General features: G+C 41.2%; 1 protein-coding gene across 2 annotated transcripts in view; it reads left to right on the plus strand.

The window, feature by feature from the left end:
- Nt5c3a (5'-nucleotidase, cytosolic IIIA) overlaps positions 1–17,613 on the plus strand; it is a 42,452-nt gene that overhangs the window by 20,218 nt on the left and 4,621 nt on the right. Inside the window, exons 1-5 of one of the 2 annotated variants that reach the window (XM_051152298.1) lie at positions 5,872–5,926; positions 12,246–12,344; positions 13,858–13,927; positions 15,703–15,749; positions 16,892–16,977. In XM_051152298.1, coding sequence (XP_051008255.1) covers positions 5,891–5,926; positions 12,246–12,344; positions 13,858–13,927; positions 15,703–15,749; positions 16,892–16,977 — 338 coding nt within the window. In that variant the 5' untranslated portion in view covers positions 5,872–5,890. Of the gene's footprint in view, positions 1–5,871; positions 5,927–12,245; positions 12,345–13,857; positions 13,928–15,702; positions 15,750–16,891; positions 16,978–17,613 lie in introns of those variants that run through there. The other variant, XM_051152297.1, reaches the window with a different exon arrangement.

Raw genomic sequence — 17,613 nt, forward strand, 5'->3', positions numbered from 1 at the left:
GTGGCTAAAGCCCTTGCCACATAAGGCTGGAATTAGGATTCCTAGCACCCTTGGAAATGCCAAGTCGGTGTGGTGGCCTACCTGTAATCCCAGTACCACGGTGGCGGATAACAAGGATGCCAGGTCACGCTGCTGGCTCGCCTGCCTGAATAGGCAAGCTCTGGGTTTAAGTGAGAGACTCTGTCTCTCAATAGTAAGGAGAAGGGCAATTGAGGGAGACACCTGAAGGTGACCTCAGGCCCCGCCTTCACCAGCACACCTGTGGCTATGCACACCCAGCCAGCACAGGGCGGTGGTTGTGGTGGGAATGTCTGAGTTTGAGAGCAAACAAAACAAGTTTTACATAGCAAATTTCAGGACGGCAGCCGGGGCTGTGCAGTGAGACCTTGTGCTCCCCGTCTGCCACACCCACATCCCCCCAAACAGGCAGCTCTGGAGCTCTGATGGCAATGTGGCCTTGTAGTTGACAGTTCCTGCTCCTTAGGAGGCTGAGGAGATTTGAAGGTCACTTGGGTCCAGGAATTTGAGCCCAGCCTAAGGGATATATTGAGATCCTTTCTCCAAAGGGGGGAAAAAAAAAAGTTGTGCTACTTCACAAAGTTTAATTACTAAAATATAGCCCGGCATTAGATTTCTCTGAACACAGAGAGAGCCAATAGAAAAGCTTATTTACATGTGTACAGCTTAACCGTGCTCCTGATGATAAAGCTCCCGAGAGCTGGTTGCTCCACCTTATCTAGCAGGTCCTGCTGCTCAGCTTTACAGCTAAATTGGTCTGTTTTTAAATAAAAGCGTTTTTATCTCTTTACTGTCCTCTTTTATATTGTGTTACCCAGGCTGGCCCACATAGACTCAGTTACTTTCCTGCCTCAGATCCTGAATAGCCGAGACTAGAAGTGGACACTGTTATACCTGCATTTTCCAGTTTTAGAATATTCTTTTTTTTTTTTTTTTTTTTTTTTTTGGCATAGTTTTATTAAAATTTACCAAGTGTTACTGGAAAGTATGAAGAAAATATAAAAGCCACCTTAAGTCCCACTGGAGTAAAATATACATAATACAAGAGATACCATTTTAGTCATGTTTAAGCATACAATTTAGTGACACTAAATACATGTACATTATTGTGTACCCATTACCGCCACACTCCGCCCTTAGAACTTGTTTCATTTTATTTCTTTAATTTTTTTTTTTTTTTTTCTCGAGACAAGGTTTCTCTGTGTAGCCTTGGCCATCCTGGACTCACTTTGTAGACCAGGCTGGTCTCGAACTCACAGCGATCCACCTGCCTCTGCCTCCTGAGTGCTGGAATTAAAGGCCTGCGCCACCACCGCCCGGCTTTGTTTCATTTTAAAACTAAACCCCTGTGCCCAATTGAGCAACAGCCTCCTACCCACCTTCCCCGGCTCCAGCAACCAGACTTCATCTTTTGACTTTGTCTTGAGATAGAGCATCCACCAGAGGAGTGCACACATCGCGCGGGCAGTGCAGTCAGAAACAGGAAAGGAGTGGTTTACTACGAATAACCCTAACAGCTCTTTCTTAGGTGGCTGAGCACTTGCTCGGAGTGCTGCGCTACCTGCTCTTAGCCTTCATGTTTTTCCAGCTGGTTAAGTTCTGTAAACTAAATAGTATGGAGGCGCTGAGAGCCAGCAAGGCTGTCACCCACAGCATAACACAGCACTGTTCCGCCTGCGTCACAGGACTGTTTGCATAAGGCTTTGGGAGCCGCCCTCCTTGCACCTTGTTCTATATTAGTGCTTCTCTGACAGGAAGAATTTTCTTTTGCTGGTGCTGCCGTAGCTTGTCCGGTTTCCTTCAGAGTAAGTGCTCACTCTTCTGGAAGACGTGGGTTTCTTGTATTTAACTTGCCATGGTTCTAGTTTGGTTCTTTATCTTATTGAAACTTTGCCCATTTAAAATTACAGAGTAGAAAAGAAAAGGAGACTAGTCGAATGTAGTGAAATGTAAAGTTCTCTGTAGTTCGCAAAGGTGTGAGTATGTAAAACTTTGAGATATCTTAGGCTCAAAACTGCATTTTATATAGTCTGATTTTAAAGATTTCTTGCTTAGACACACAGGTGTTAGGCGAAAGCAAAGTACTCAGGGAAGTGGGGAGCGACAAACTCAGTTACTATGTGACTTAATTTTGCTGGGAATCAATGAGTCTATTATGGCTGGTAATAAAAATTAATTTTCATGCCTGTGAACCTTACCCAGGATCTTATAGCCTGCAATTACACTGGTATATTTTATGAATTGATAAAAGCTAGGTTTCTAATGTGGCAATTTGCATATTGAAAATTAAGATTCAGACATGTGAGGACTGGTATGTAGCTCAGTGGTAGATCATTTGCCTAACATGTATAGGTCCAGAACCTCCAAAAACACATCCTTAAAATACAGAACAAATATATTATAGTAAAATCTAGAATACTGTGGCTATGTCAGATTTCTTCCTGAGATACGGTCTTATAATATGGTCTGTGCTGACCTCTGACTTCCTGAGTGCGTCCTACAGGGAGGTACCACTGTGCCAGGCTCTGCGTCAGATTTAAATAATTGGATTTTCCGAGTTTCATGTAGCTTCTTTTTAAAATTCAACCTGCAACAAATTGTTGTGTAAGCAGCTTGCTTACCTTTACTGGATACTGTTGTTTCCTGTGCTGTTGCTGTAGCAGAGAGTATTACAAGAAGAACTCAGTATATTCCAGGCCAGCAACATAATTTCCATGTGCCTTGCTTTACTGTCTTGAAAATGCTGTTGGTATTAGAAGTGATAAGGGGGGAAGGGGCGGGGGTGGGGGGGAGGAGGCTGGAGGACTACGTTCTGAGCTTACAAACTATTTATTTTCACAATTATTCATAAAATCCTACTGTTGTTTTCCAGATTAGAAAATTGGCATAAATTGCCCATCCTGAAATGACAGCCTTTGAATTTATGTAGTTTTCCCGTTTCCTCCTTCACTTTCAGCTGTTCAGTTTCAGTTTTGTTTACTGTCTGTATCGAGAACATTTCCCATTCCAGCTTGTGGATGTTTCTATCTGGGAGAATGAATTAAACGCAACAAGGAAATTATTACAGTCCTCCACTAAAAGTCAATTTATAGTTTTATTTCCATTTGATAATCACCCTAAGAAATTTGACATTTTAATACACCGAACTTAAGACAAATACTATTGGTTAGTTGAGAGAGGTCCAACAAATAACAATGGATTTAACTGGGACAGTTAATGCTGTTGCCAGAGCCTTTTCCATAATACAGTGAGATGTACTTTTTCTCATGTAAGATACACAGTTTGCCATGTAAACTTTCATTACCTTATCAGTGTAATTTCATGTTTTTGCAAGCATCAAAATTAAAGCAGAGTCACAACTTAGAAGCTATGTTAATCATTTTATCTTTTCTACTTTGCTGTAAGTCAAAGTGAAGCGAGCCTTATAGGTATTCAGTTTACACTCAGAGACTTTAGGATCTGTTTTAAAGTAAGTAAATTGCTTATGTAGATTTTTCCCATTTTATTGATTAAAAAAAAAAAAAAAACAAACAAACTCTAGCGTCAGAACGACATACAGCACCTAAAGTTCCTACAGAGCAAACTTAAATGAAGTTCTTACCTCTTGCTTCATTCTTTCACTTTGTTCTACACATCCCCATGTTAGCACCATTAGACACCTTAAAGTACACAAGGCAATTGCTTCTAGTTTTCAAAGTTTTCTAGTTCGTATTTCAAGATTCCAAGTGTAAAGGCTTTAAAACTTCCTTCAAAAATAGTTCATAGTTCAAGGATAGAGCTTTCTATTTTTGAATGTGCCTTCTGTAGTTGATGTGTTTTTTTTCCAGCAGCTCTCCTCTTGAAGTAGCTGCCCCAGATGACATTGGCAGAGCAAGCGAGAACTTTGTATACACCGGGTATAGGCTTACAAGACTGTTGGTTAAAAATACTCTGCTCTGGTGTTCAGTGTCTTCTTTCATATAGACCCAGAATGCTGCCGTCTATATCTTGGTGTGTGTCTACACTTTCGTAACGACACAGGTCTGACAGTGAGGTGTGGAACTGCAGTTTCACGTTCACACTGGTTTACTTTGATGAGTGGAAGGTAAAATCGGGCACCCTGGTGAGCACTGGGAGAAGGAAAGCTCCTGGGTTGACATTAGCAGAGCACATGTGGCTTACTAAAGGCCAGAGTGTGGTGCTTGATTGCCTACAATCTCAATAATTGGAACAGTAAGGCAGAAGAATTGCCACTGATTTGGAGGCAGCCAGCACGGTATATCAAAACTCTGTCAAGGAGAAGAGGGATGGTGGAAGAAAGCTGGCCGTAGTCAAATCTTTTATGGATCCTTGTTTTGTTTGTGATAGTTTAAGAACCATCATTATTTGAAGATGCATAAGACCATCTTTTATTAACACTGACTTTTTCCTTTAAAAATAAACATATTTATTTTTATTATTTTAAAGTGTCTGTAGGAGCCCTAGAAGGCCATATCAGATCCCCTGGAACTAAATTTATAGTCAGTTGTAAACTGCCTGATGTGGGTGTTGGAGATGCAACTGGGTCCTCTGCCAAGAGCAGTTCACATTTTTGATGGCTAAGGTGTCTCCTTCAGCCCCCACTGACTTTTTTCTTAATCTTTATTTTTTGTTGTTGTTGCTGTGCTGAAGACCAAGTCCACAAGTGCACTCTAGGCAAGTCTCTACCACTGAGCTCCACCGCCAGCCCTTAGTGGCTCTTCTAAAACAAAGTTCTTTATCAATTAAATTTTTATTTACCTGGAGTAAAGTAAAAGCCAAGTCATTATGGAAAAAAATTAGCAATTTTCTCCGAGATCTATATAGGACAAACCAGTACAAAAGCAGAACAATGATAAAGGATAGTTTCTCTGATTTAATGATATAAACTTCACCCAGCAGCCTCCTAAAACTGTTCATTCCATTCAACAAGCACTGTGTACTGGCTTGGTCCCAAACCCTATGCTAAGTGCAAGCACCACACAGGTTTACACATGAAGGACGATTTTAACATAAGGAAATTTAGCACAAAGCGGGAAGGCTCCCTCAGCCTCACCTCTGGCTGAGGGGCTATTTACAGTTGATGGCTGCTGAAGGAGGCCACTTTGCTTTATGTACTTAACCACGGGTAAACTCCCGTACTCCAGTTGATGATGACGCCATACACATCCATATATGGGCAACACTCATTAGAGACAACGGGGTTGATTAAGTAAATATTTTAGAAAATTTTTAAAGAAAAATACTTTTGTATACTATGTTTCTTTTATTTTAATTCCTTTGTGGAATTGGCACAGCCAATACACTTTTCTCCCTCTGTGTAGAGGGGGTATTGATACAGTATCTTTGCAAAGCCATACATAGCTGCTCACACCTATAATTCCAGAACAGAAGGAGGCTGAGGCAGGGGCATCCCCAGGACTTTAAGGGATGACTGGACTACTGAGTGAGATCCTGTCTTTTTTGTTTGGTTTGGTTTTTTTGTTGGGTTGTTTGGTTGTTTTTTTGTTTTGTTTGTTTGTTTGTTTGTTTGGGGTTTTTTGACAAATCTTCCAGTAAAGTATGCTACTGCAGATGTACATATCCTTCCTTTTGACTCCTTATTCAAACTTAGCTAGTACTACTTTAGTTCTTAGAAGAGAGTTTCCAGCTCTTGGTAACATATTTTCATCCTAAGCTTTGCTTAATAGAGGAAATCCCTTGCTGAGCATGATGCCTGCAACCCCTTGGTATTTAAATCATACTGAAATGCCATCTTCCTGTGTCATTAGCATACATTAAGAGCCTCGAATGTAAGTGTGTCACATGTACCTTTTTTCCCTCTCTCTTGCTGTGACATCACCTGGGGAAATCCAGAAGATTGGATAACCAAGAAATGACTAATCAGGAGTCTGCTGTCCATTTGAAAATGGTGGGTATGCAAATACATCCAGCTCCACCTGTAAAGGGTGAACCTTCTCCACTCTTCTCTCTGCAACTATGTAATAATGTGACTGGAATCTTATGTAGGAACTTCCTACATAATACTTGGCACACAGAATAAAATCTCAAGCACATATTGAGTTGACTCTCAAGTAACCGAAATTATTTTGCTTGAAATGTGATACATTTTCTAGTTTTTAACATAAACTGATGGCAAGATTCTGGGGACGGTTTTATTGTTGGTTTGGTTTGGTTTAAGTTTTCGTTGACTTTGTTTGAAGATAGAGTCTCACTGTGTATATATCTCAAGGGTCCATATCTCACCATCAGGAGTAGCCTCATGGCAACTGTAATGCTCACATACTGGGAAGACAAGTATGTGGCGCCATGCCTAGCATTATGTGCACCTTGCTCTTCCTTCTTGGTTTGGTTCTTTGGTTTGGGGTTTCCTTTTTGAGGCTGGGTCTCATGCAGCCAGGCTGGTTGAGCTCACTCTGTAGCCATCAATGCTTGAGCTCCGGTCCTGCCTCTATCTCCTGAGGGCTGAGATCACAGGCCTGCTCTACCACAGCCACGTTCTCATTCTGTTCTATATTCCTTGGCACTCTTATATTTAAGCCATTCAGAAGGAAATATTTTAAGTCTGTTTTAAAGGGATAGGCACTCAGCATCACTGAAAAGGCTCAGGGATGAGGGCTTTTGCCACCAAGTATGGCACTTGAGTTCAATCCCTGGGACCCATGTGGTAGAAGGAAAGAATTGACCCCTCTAAAAGTTGTTCTCTAACCTACACACACACACATGACTAGATAGAGAGATGGATGGATATATGGATGGATGGGGAGGCTGGCAGGTCAGGCAATCAGATGTAAAAAGAAATTTAAGAAAAAGAAAGGGTACAATGATACCCTATGAGAATATATAGGGGGAGGTAATCCCCCTCAGGAACAGTCATAGGGGAGGGGAATAATGGGAAAATGGGGGCGGGAGGAATGGGAGGATACAAGGGATGTGATAAACATTGAGATGTAACAAGAATAAATTAATAAAAAAAAAAAAAAGAAAGGGTACAAAATGGCTGAGGATGTTGATCAGAGAGAGTGCTTATGAAACATACAGGCAGCTCTCAGTTCAGTCGCCATCACTGCATAAAACCCAGATGTGGTGGTCTCTGCTTGTAATCTCAGGGCTGGAGAGGTGGTAGAAACAGGTGGGTCAGGAATTCAAGTTTATTCTTGGCTACATAATTAGTTTGAAGCCAACTGGGCTACATGAGACCATTATGTAAAGAAACAGTATGCAACTACCAACTTTATGTGTGACAAAGGTGTGTGAAGTTCCTGATAGCACACAGGAAGCAGCTGTCTTCTGTATACAGTGGTACTGTGGCCATGGGAGGAGCATGTCGCCTCTGTACATTGGAGGCGAAATACCATAACATTCCATATTCCCCATGATAAAAGTCTTTAGAACCAGGAGTGGTAGCATGTACCTGCAATCCCAGTGTTCTAGAGGGGAGGGGAGCCACAAATTCAAGGCCAGCTTAACCTACACAAGGTATGCCAGATCGTAAATAAATAAATCTTTTGTTCTTTATTTAACTAGTACATGAAGCCATAAAAATGTACATTTTAATGAGCCCTGTAATATTTGATTCATACACATCAGCTTAAACTGTTTGTGGGAATCAGCCAAGGAATGTGGTATATCTCTAAGTCGTTTTAATCTGCAGGTTTCTTCCTTTCTTCTTTTGCTGGGATTAAGCCCAAGGTTTTATAGGTGTTAGGCTGAGACTCTACCCATGAGCCACAGTATTTCTTATATCTACATCACCCACCCTTCCGTGTTCCCTAGAGAGTGCATCACGAAGTAGGCACGCAGCATTTTTTTTTTTTTTTGTAAGCATACAGGTGAATGAAGTAAGAAAGAAATGTACCAATTAATTCTCATCTTATCTACTGAAAATATTGTTAAATAAATATTTCAATAACCTTTACCCCATTATAAAACTTTTAATCCATTGAGCCTTAGGGACTGTGGTCTTTGTATATGCATTCATGTGGAGGTCAACACTGGGTACCATCCTCTATTGCTCCCCACGTTTTTATTTTTTTTAAGATTCATTTATTTATTATTATGTATACAGTGTTCTGTCTGCATGTACAGCTGCACACCAGCATAGGGAATTAGATCACATTATGAGTGGTTGTGAACCACCATGTGCTTGCTGGGAATTGAACAGGCCGTGCTCTTAACCACTGAGCCATCTCTCCAGCCCCATTTTTTTATTTTTAAACCATGGTCTGTCACTGAATCCAAGGCTTACGGATTCTGCTAGGGTTGCTACTTAGCAAGCCCGGGGATCCCAACTCATCAAGTGTTGTGAGGACTTTATGGACTAAGCCATCTCCCCCTCCCCTTCTTGACACTCCTGAGGTCTGGTTAGGTTAAAAGGATCCAAGGTTTGATATATTGCAAGTGATTTGTTTTAAGATATGGCTTTTAAAACTAAGTGTGTAAGGGCTATAGAGATAGAAGAAGAACTCACGAATTTAGGACTTGATTCTCAGCATCTTTCCTCTCCCCCACCCCACAGAAAAAAAAAAAGTAAAGAAATGTAGCTATTTCATGAACAGTATTTGAATGTTTTTCCCGTTTCTATATACTGCTGCTATTATCTTCCAGTCTTTGGGAAATGTTCTGGCCTTTTGGTCTGGGGATTTTGTTGTTACCTTTTTAACTCTGGTGTATATGTAGGAACAGTGTGGGACTTGATTGACTTAATCGGGTCAGATTCTCTTGAAATGAAAATCTAAGAGTAGCGTTTTCATGAACTGTGTTAGTATTGTTGAAAACAGTGGAGAGAAGGCTGCCATCCGCTGCACACTATGTCCAGTCATAACTTGACACACTGATTGTTTCCTATTGATCAAAACAGAATCCCAGAGAATACTGAATTTTGTGATAGGGTTATTTCTTCTAAGGAACGTTTTGCTCTTGCTGTATATCTTAGTGTGAAATGATCATGACTTTCTGTGACACTGTCCAAGACATTGCTGTGCTCGCATCGTGTTGCCTGAAGCTGATAATCCTCTCTCAGTTTCCTTCAACCCGTGATAGGGTGCAAACAAAAACTGGCCCCTAATATAGAATTGTTGATAACCCTAAAAATCTCTGTAAGCTCTGGGTACTTTCTGGTAGTTATATTACCTTGAAAAAAATCTGTTCTTATGCTAAGAACAATTAGTTAATTATTTGGGAAATAGTACAAGGAAAAGAATCAATTATCTTAGAGCAACTTTTCAAATTTTAGAGCTATTTTAATTATCTGTACAAAAACTTAAACAAATAATTATGTAATATTTTTCTGCCTAGTAATATTTTATAATGTAAATATGAATTCAAATGAAATGTTTGCTTTAATCTTTAATGTTTGTTTTAGTTAGGGCTACTATTGCTGCGATAAAATATCGATGATCAAAAGCAACTGGGGGAGGAAAGGGTCTGTTTAGCTGACAGGTCCATATAACTAACTGTTCATCAAAAGCCATGAGGGCAGGAGTTCACACAGGGCGGGAGCCTCGAGACAGGAGCTGATGCAGTTACTGTAGGCATGCTGTTTATTGGCCTGCTCAGCTTGCTTTATTATGGAACCCAGGAGCACCAGCCCGGGGATGGTACCTCTCACAATGGGCTAGGCCTTCCCACATCGATTGCTTATTAGGAAAATGCCCTATAGGCTTTCCTATAGCCAATCTGATGGAGACATTATATAATTTATTTACATCCCAGTTGCAGCCCCCTCCCTCCTCTCCTCCCTGTCCCTCCTCCACACCTTCCCCCTTCCCCTTGTCCTCAGAAAAAGGGAGCCCTTACCCCCCACCAACCCACCCCAGCACATCAAATCCATCAGGACTAAGTTCCTCCTCATCCAGTGAGGCTAGGCGAAACAGCCCGGTTAGGGTGAAGTGATCAAAAGCAGACAACAGAGTCCATGTCAGTCATAGACAGCACCCAATCAACTACTAGGGGACCCACACGAAGATCAAACTGCCCATCCGTTACATATGTATAGGGGACCTAGGTTGGTTGGTGCTTCCGTCTCTGTAAGCCCCAATGGGTCTATGTTAGTTCATTCTGTTGGTCTTCTTGCAGCGTTCTTGTCCCCTCTGGGTCCTTCTACCCTTCCCTCCCACTCTTCCAGAGGACTCCCCGAGCTCCACCTAATACTTGGCTGTGACTCTCAGCATCTGTCTGGCCAGCTGTTGGCCTCTTTGAGAACTGTTTTTAAAGTTAGGGTCCTGTCTGTAAGCATGGCAGAGTATCAGGGTTGGTGACAGGGGTTGGCTCTCTCCCATGGGGAGGGCCTCAGGTTGGGCCAGTCATTGGTTGATTATTCCCTCAGTCTCTGCTCTCTTCATCTCTGCATATCTTTTAGGCAGGGTAAATTCTAGGTCAAAGGTTTTGTAAGTGGATTGGTGCTCCCCTCTCACCACTATAACTCCTGCCTGGCTAGAAGGTGGCCTCCTCAGTCTCCATGTCCCCCGCTCCTAGGAGGCTCAGCTAGAGACATCCCCATATCCTCCCTGTAGCCTACCCTGTCACAGGTCTCCATCTTTCAGTTGGAAGCTGTCTAAGTGATGTGCCCTGCCCACACTTCGGTTTCCCTTTTCTCTCCAGACCCTCAATCCTCCCCTCCGTACTCCCCACATCTGCGCCGCCCCCATTCCTTCCCCACACTCTCTCCTATCCAGTTCCCTCTCTACTTCCTCTTCCACTGTCTGTTCTATGTCCCCTCTTTTGGGGCCTCCTTGTTACTTAGCTTCTTTGGGTCTGTGAATTTTGTATAGTTATCCTGTGCTATATGGCTAATATCTGCTTATAAGTGAGCACATACCATGTGTGTCTTTCTGGGTCAGGGTTATCTCACTCATGATGATCCTTTCTAGTTCCACCCATTTGCCTGCAAATTTCAAGATTTCCTTGTTTATAATAGCTAAATAGTATTCCATTGTGTAAATGTACCACAGTTTCTTTATCCATTCTTCAGTTGGGGACATCTAAGTTGTTTCCAGATTCTGGCTATGATGCCGTGAACATAGTTGAACAAATGTCCTTGTTGTATGGCGGAGCACCTTTTGGGTATATGTCCAGAAATGGTATGGCTGGGTCTTGAGATAGAACTATCTCCAATTTTCTAAGAAAGCACCATTTTTATTTTGAAAGTGGTTGTACAAGTTTGCACTCCCACCAGCAATGGGGAAGTGTTCCCCCCTTTTCACATCCTTGCCAGCTTGTGCCGTCACTTGAATTTTCAGTCTTAGCCATTCTAGCAGGTGTAAGATGGAATCTCAGAGTCACTTTGATTTGCATTCTGTGGAACAATGGATAGAGCATTGGGCTTCTGGAGGCATTTTCTTAATTGAGGCTCCCTCCTCTTAGATGACTTTAGCATGTGTCAAGGTGACATAGAACTATCCAGCACAATGCTTATCTTACAAAGTGTGGTGTGCTATTACACCATTTGTATTTTCTCACATGCTTTAGTTTTAAGTTTTAATTAATTTTTAAAACTGTGGCCATCTATGTTGTCAAGGCTAGCCTCAAACATCTGTGCTCAAGTGGTCTGCTTACCTCCACCTGCTCAGTAAGTGGGGCTGTAAGGAGTACCCCAGTGTAATTTTCATTTTGTTTTCTAAGACAAAGTCTCACAATATAGCCCTGGCTGGCCTGAAACTGCTATGTAGACCAGACTAGCCTTGAACTCGGAGATCTCCCTGCTTCTGCCTTCTAAGTGATGAGGTTAAAAGCGGGCACCACCACAGACAAATTAAATCTTAAGCAAAAGTTCCTTACAAGAAGTAACTGTATCATTAAATTCAAATATTCTCTAGGATTCAAGGAACGGTTTTTTATGATCTATAAATTTTGAGAAGCACATAACCTGTATAACTGAATAAGAAAATTATACCTTCTATTAAGGTAAGTGAACCATAAATATAGGGTTTTACTCTTATTAGATTTGCTGTTAGGTTTAGCTGTTCTTAATCCCAGGATCCTCCTGACTCAACACCCAGGATGCATTACAGACGTGCACTGCCATGCTATGTAATTTTATCTTAATTTTCTAGTTGGAAACTAGGTTTTTGTTTTAAATTTTTTTGCATATATAAATGGCAACTTGGTATGGTGACTGGTATCTTTTAAATAATGCCTCAACATGTTTATACTTCTTAATACAAGCTTCTTGATGCCAAAGGTACTGGGAAAAGTGAGTAAAAGTTGATCATTTCTGTTCACTTTTTTAGATGCCAGAATTTCAGAAAAGCTCAGTTCGTATCAAGAACCCTACAAGAGTAGAAGAAATTATCTGTGGTCTCATTAAAGGAGGTGCTGCCAAACTTCAGGTGATTTAAGCTTTTAAAACATTGAAGCAGATTTGCAAGTGATAGCAGGTGGAAAAAGAGTTCCTACCAGTGGAGGGATGAGTGGCCTGTCAGCCACACTCCAGGGCAGGCCCCAACGCAGGAGTACCTGGCAACACAAAGCAGGCTGTATGGTTTGGGCTTGGTTTGATACTTTTTTTCTCTTTGATTTGTTTGTTTGGAGCTGGGAGAGGGAGAGAGAACAAAAGCATGGAGGTGGGGAGGATCTAGCAAGAGTTGAGGAAGGGGAAGATTACGATGAAAATATTTTTATAAAAAATTAAGCCAAAGCCAGGAGGTGATGGTGCACACCTTTAATCCCAGCACTTGGGATGCAGAGGCAGGTGGATCGCTGTGAGTTCAAGGCCAGCCTGGTCCACAAAGTGAGCCCAGAACAGCCAAGGCTACACAGAGAAACCCTTGCTTGAAAAACCAAACACACAAACAAGACAAAATTAAGCCAATTAAAAAGAAAAGTTGAAGCAAACTCATGAGTCTTGGGTTAGTGATAGAGTGCTTCAGGGTTTCGATAAGCCATGGGTCCAGTTCCTAGTAACTGCAGGGAAAAGCAAATTTATTAAGCTTCTGTGTTGATAAAATTTTAGTAATGGAGATGGCGTTTTGTTTTGTTTGTTTGTGTTATGTTCTAAGGTAACTAACACTATACACATTTGTAAACCATTTCAGGAGTCATACTTAAAAGAGTAGAGTTTCAAGTTATTCTATATTTTAATTAACTGAGTCATTGTCAAATTCAAATGTAACCTTATGAGGGATAGTTGGGTTTTACAAGTTTATCTCACTATTGGTCTGGGATTTTTATACTTTGTTGTTGTTTGTTGGGTTTCTGTTTGCTTCCAACTTTGAGGTGCTAGAATCATGGCAGACATCATCCCAGGCTCAAGCTTACTCTTTTTTAAGTATAGCATAACAGGCTAAATGGGAAGCACCTGAGGAAGCTAATTATTCCAACTTCATTATAAGAATTCCTTTGCTATTTTAACTGCCTGAAAGCTAATTTATTACCTCTTTAAGTGGTATCCAGAGCAGGGTAGCAGAAACTGCCTTAGCAAGGTGGAAGGCAAGAACCAACTCCTGGGAGTTACCCTCTGGCCTACACACCTACCAGAGCATGGTGCACTCACATTTACACACACACACATTTTGTTTCATTTTGTTTTGTTGCTGTTGTTGTTTTCAAGACAGTTTCTCTGTTTAACAATCCTGCCTGTCCTAGAACTCACTTTGTAAACCAGGCTGGCCTCAAACTACCGAGATCTGTTTTCCTCTGCATCCCCAGTTCTGTGATTAGAGGAATGTTCCAGTACACCCAGCCACAGATAATTTTTAATTGAAAAAACAATTTTTAATTGAAAAAAAAAACAATCAATCAAATCTGTGTGTTGCATGGGTTAGATGAGGAACTTCCTGGGAACCTCAGCTGTATGATTGTGATGGGCTTGGTTACAATTTTGCCTTCTCCTTTTTCTCACAGATAATAACAGACTTTGATATGACACTAAGTAGGTTTTCCTACAATGGGAAAAGATGCCCAACATGTCATAGTAAGTGTGATACCGTTAAGTAAATGGATGCAATCAGAATATTTATCAATGAGATGGTTGTTGTTGTTGTCGTTGTTGTTTTTCTTCTTCTATTTCTTCTTCTTCTTCTTCTTCTTCTTCTTCTTCTTCTTCTTCTTCTTCTTCTTCTTCTTCTTCTTCTTCTTCTTCTTCTTTTCTTGATGTTGGAAGTGAAGAACCTTGCTTTTTCTTGTTATATTTTGAGGAACTGTTTTTATTCATCCTATGTGAATGACTATTTTCATATCTGCTTTTAGAAGTAAAGGGAATGGATGAAGACTTCAAATATTTCTCACTGTTTATAGTCATATTTTACCCAAGAAATACTTGAAAGGTTTTTACATTTTGAGATAACCTTAAAAAAAAAAAAGTTTATCAAATGTTGTTTATTAGTTGGGTTTCTGTTGCTACTGTAAACACCAAGACCAAAAGCAACCTGGGGAGGAAAGAGTTTAATTTGCTTGCCTTGTCAGTCGAAGTCAAGCAGACTCCTGGAGAGGAGAAGGAACTCATGCAGAGACCCTAGTATAGCAAGTGTAAAGGCCTGACCTTGACTTCTGACAATACAAAATGAAATTATTTATAAGGATAACAGCTTGGAAGGCAACTAAGAACAATTTAACACTAGAAAAATAGTATTAATTTTGCCCCACCCACATACCAGAGACTGTACAATCATTGTGAATGGTATTTATGGAGTTTTAATTGTGTGAAAAATGCAGAAGACAACATGAATTGAAAAGAGCTAGATTTAACTTGACTCTCATCTTACCCAACTCACTAATAGTAAATAACGCTTTGAGAGGACATACACTAAAATGCCACTGATTATTTTCACATGAGGTATTATCCTGAAGAAAATGGCACCTTCGTGGCCAGGGATGTAGCTCAGCTGGTGGAGTGGTGGCTTTCCATGCATGAAGCCCTGAGTTGAGTCTCTAAGACGGCATAAACTGGGGAGGTATAATTGGCTCTCGCCTGGAATCCCAACAATGAGACAGTGGAGTCAGAAGGACCCTAAATTCAAATTCACCCTGGGCTAGATGATACCTTATGTCCTAGCTTGGCCTCTGTTCTTTCTAAAACAGAGAACAAAACAAGCTTTGGGAAAGAATGGGTTCATTTGGCTTTCCCATCACAAGCCATCATTGAGGGAAGCCAAGGCCAGAACTGAGGCAGAAAGCATGGAGGCTAACTGGCTGCTTTCTTAAACTACCCAGGACCACCTTGTCAGGAGTACACAAACTCACCCACAATGGACTGGCCTTCTCCCATCAATCACTAACCAAGAAAAATGCCCCACAGACGTGGAGGCAGGCCAGTCTACTGGATGCAGTTCCTCACTGGAGGTTCCCTCTTCCGGGTGACTGCAATTTATGTCCCATCAACAAAAACTACCCAACATATCCTGTCTCAAAATTGAAATGGAAAATCATAAACCTCATGATGTATTTGTTGCTTCTATTTATTAAAAAGGAAGATGAAAATGGAAATAGTATATACTTGATTGCTTGAAGATTTTGAGCTGCCTAGCTCAGTAGTATTTGTAAAGAATTACTAAATCTCAGGTTTTGGAACCGTTATCTCCTGTAGACATGCAATTTTAATTACAACATTGAGGTCAAAATTGCAATAACCACAGTAATTGACTTGGCTCTTAAAAATAAAAGAGGCAAGGTATCTTTAGTAGTAGTAGCTGCAACCAGAATCTTTTCATTAATGCCTGTGTTGTCTCCCCCCGCCCCCTCTCTCCCTAGATATCATTGACAACTGTAAGCTTGTTACAGATGAATGTCGAAAAAAGGTAAATATCAAATCATTACAAATGCATAGATAGTTAAGTCCTTCATTGCCTCAGCTGATTAGGTTTTGGGGTTTTGTTTTTTTTTTTTTTTTTTTTTTTTCAGACAGGAATGAGTATCAGAAGCTAGGTATGATGGCATACATATGTAATCCCAGATTGAGGTCCTGAGCGAAGCCAGTTTCAAGTTTAAGGCTAGCCTTATCTACATGGTGAGCCCTGTCCTCCATGCACCCCTACCCCCCAAAAGAAGTGAAATGAATATGGGTAAATGTTTTAGCCATCTGGCACATAATAAGCATTCAATATCAAATGAAATCTATCTTAGCTTTTTTCTTCAGGACAGGGTCTCATTTTGCCCAGTCTGGCTTTGAACTCATTGGCTAGCTGAAGAATACCTGGAACTCCTGTTTCCCTTTCCTCAACCTCCCGGGAGCAAGGACTGCAGGGTGTGCGGCCATTGCAGCGCAGCCAGAGTTAGAAGTTGTTATTAGCACACCCTGGGTCCTTACATTACCTGGGAAGGCAAAGGCACTTTGGTCTCCTAGTGATTTGTCCTGATAAAATGATCAGGGTGTTCCCGGGGTACCTGCCTCTGTCTTAACAGAGCAACTCCTGGTACCCAACAAAATTAATTACCTAGATTTCAGGACTAAATTTGTCAGGTCTGGTAGTTCAGGCCTGTAGCCCCACTAGTTAGACTGAGGCAGAAAGATGTAAAGGTTCAAGGCCACCTGGGTAACTTAGCAAAGAACTCCACCCAAAATACGAGGTAAAACTAGGGCTGTGCAGTAGCTCAGTGGCAGTCAGTGAGATCATTTGCCTAACTTGTGCCTGCTTTACAGTCAGTCCCCAGCACCACAGCGCAGCAGGACGGAGCCTGAACATAAACAGCACAGTTTTCCTAATGACATTCTGAAGGAGTACTTGGTCCCATTGCTTTGCTGGCTTGGGAGTAAGGTAGCTTCTGCAGTTGTATCTAATTATATGCAAATGAAGTCCAAACCGTCTCCAATATTAATTTTTTTACTGAAAAGTAGCTTATAGGCTTCCTTTGTTTTTTATTGTTACATTGTTTTCTATAATAATTAGGTAAGTGACAAAACTGTATACTCTTCACAACAGAGTTACTCGTTGCTTTCTAGTTGCTGCAGTTGAAGGAGCAGTACTATGCTATTGAAGTCGATCCTGTTCTCACTGTGGAAGAGAAGTTCCCTTACATGGTAGAGTGGTGAGTGCACCGTGCGCACCGGGAGCATGCAAGTGCTGATTTCCTCCTTTAATGTATACAAATAGATACACAGATAATGAATACAGAAAAACTTAGGAGTCACCATGGTGGATTAACAGCCTGTGGCTTGTCTTAAGATGGCACACAGTGAGAGTAAGTAAAAAGTCAGGCATGTACGTTAAAAAGCCAGATGTTTGTTTTAAGGCTTGTTAGAACAGGACATGCCCTAAGTACAAAGAAAACAGCTGGGCTCCACACTGCACCAAGAATATTCCCAGGATCTGTCAGGCAGCATGGACAGTTGACCTGTGTGTGCATTAAATGACAGATGTTCTCTGCCTGCCCGGAGAATCAAAACTGGAGCAATTTTGGATACTTAAAAAGATTGATTTCTGTGTGGAGAAATGACTGTTTTGCAGTTCGGTTTACCTGGGGATGGAATAAGCTCCAGCACAGAGGCAATCTGGTTTCCACACCTGTAACCCCAGAAGTTAGAAAGCTGAGGCAGAGGGATTTCTTCAAGTTTGAGGCTGCCCTAGGCTGCATAGTAAGTACAAGCCCATCGGGGCTTTCTAGCATTAAGCTGTCCCACAAGAAGAAAGGAGAAAGAAAACTGACAGAAAGGGAGGAATGTCC

Source organism: Acomys russatus, chromosome 10 (genome assembly GCF_903995435.1).
Source record: "Acomys russatus chromosome 10, mAcoRus1.1, whole genome shotgun sequence".
Classification (NCBI taxonomy): domain Eukaryota; kingdom Metazoa; phylum Chordata; class Mammalia; order Rodentia; family Muridae; genus Acomys; species Acomys russatus.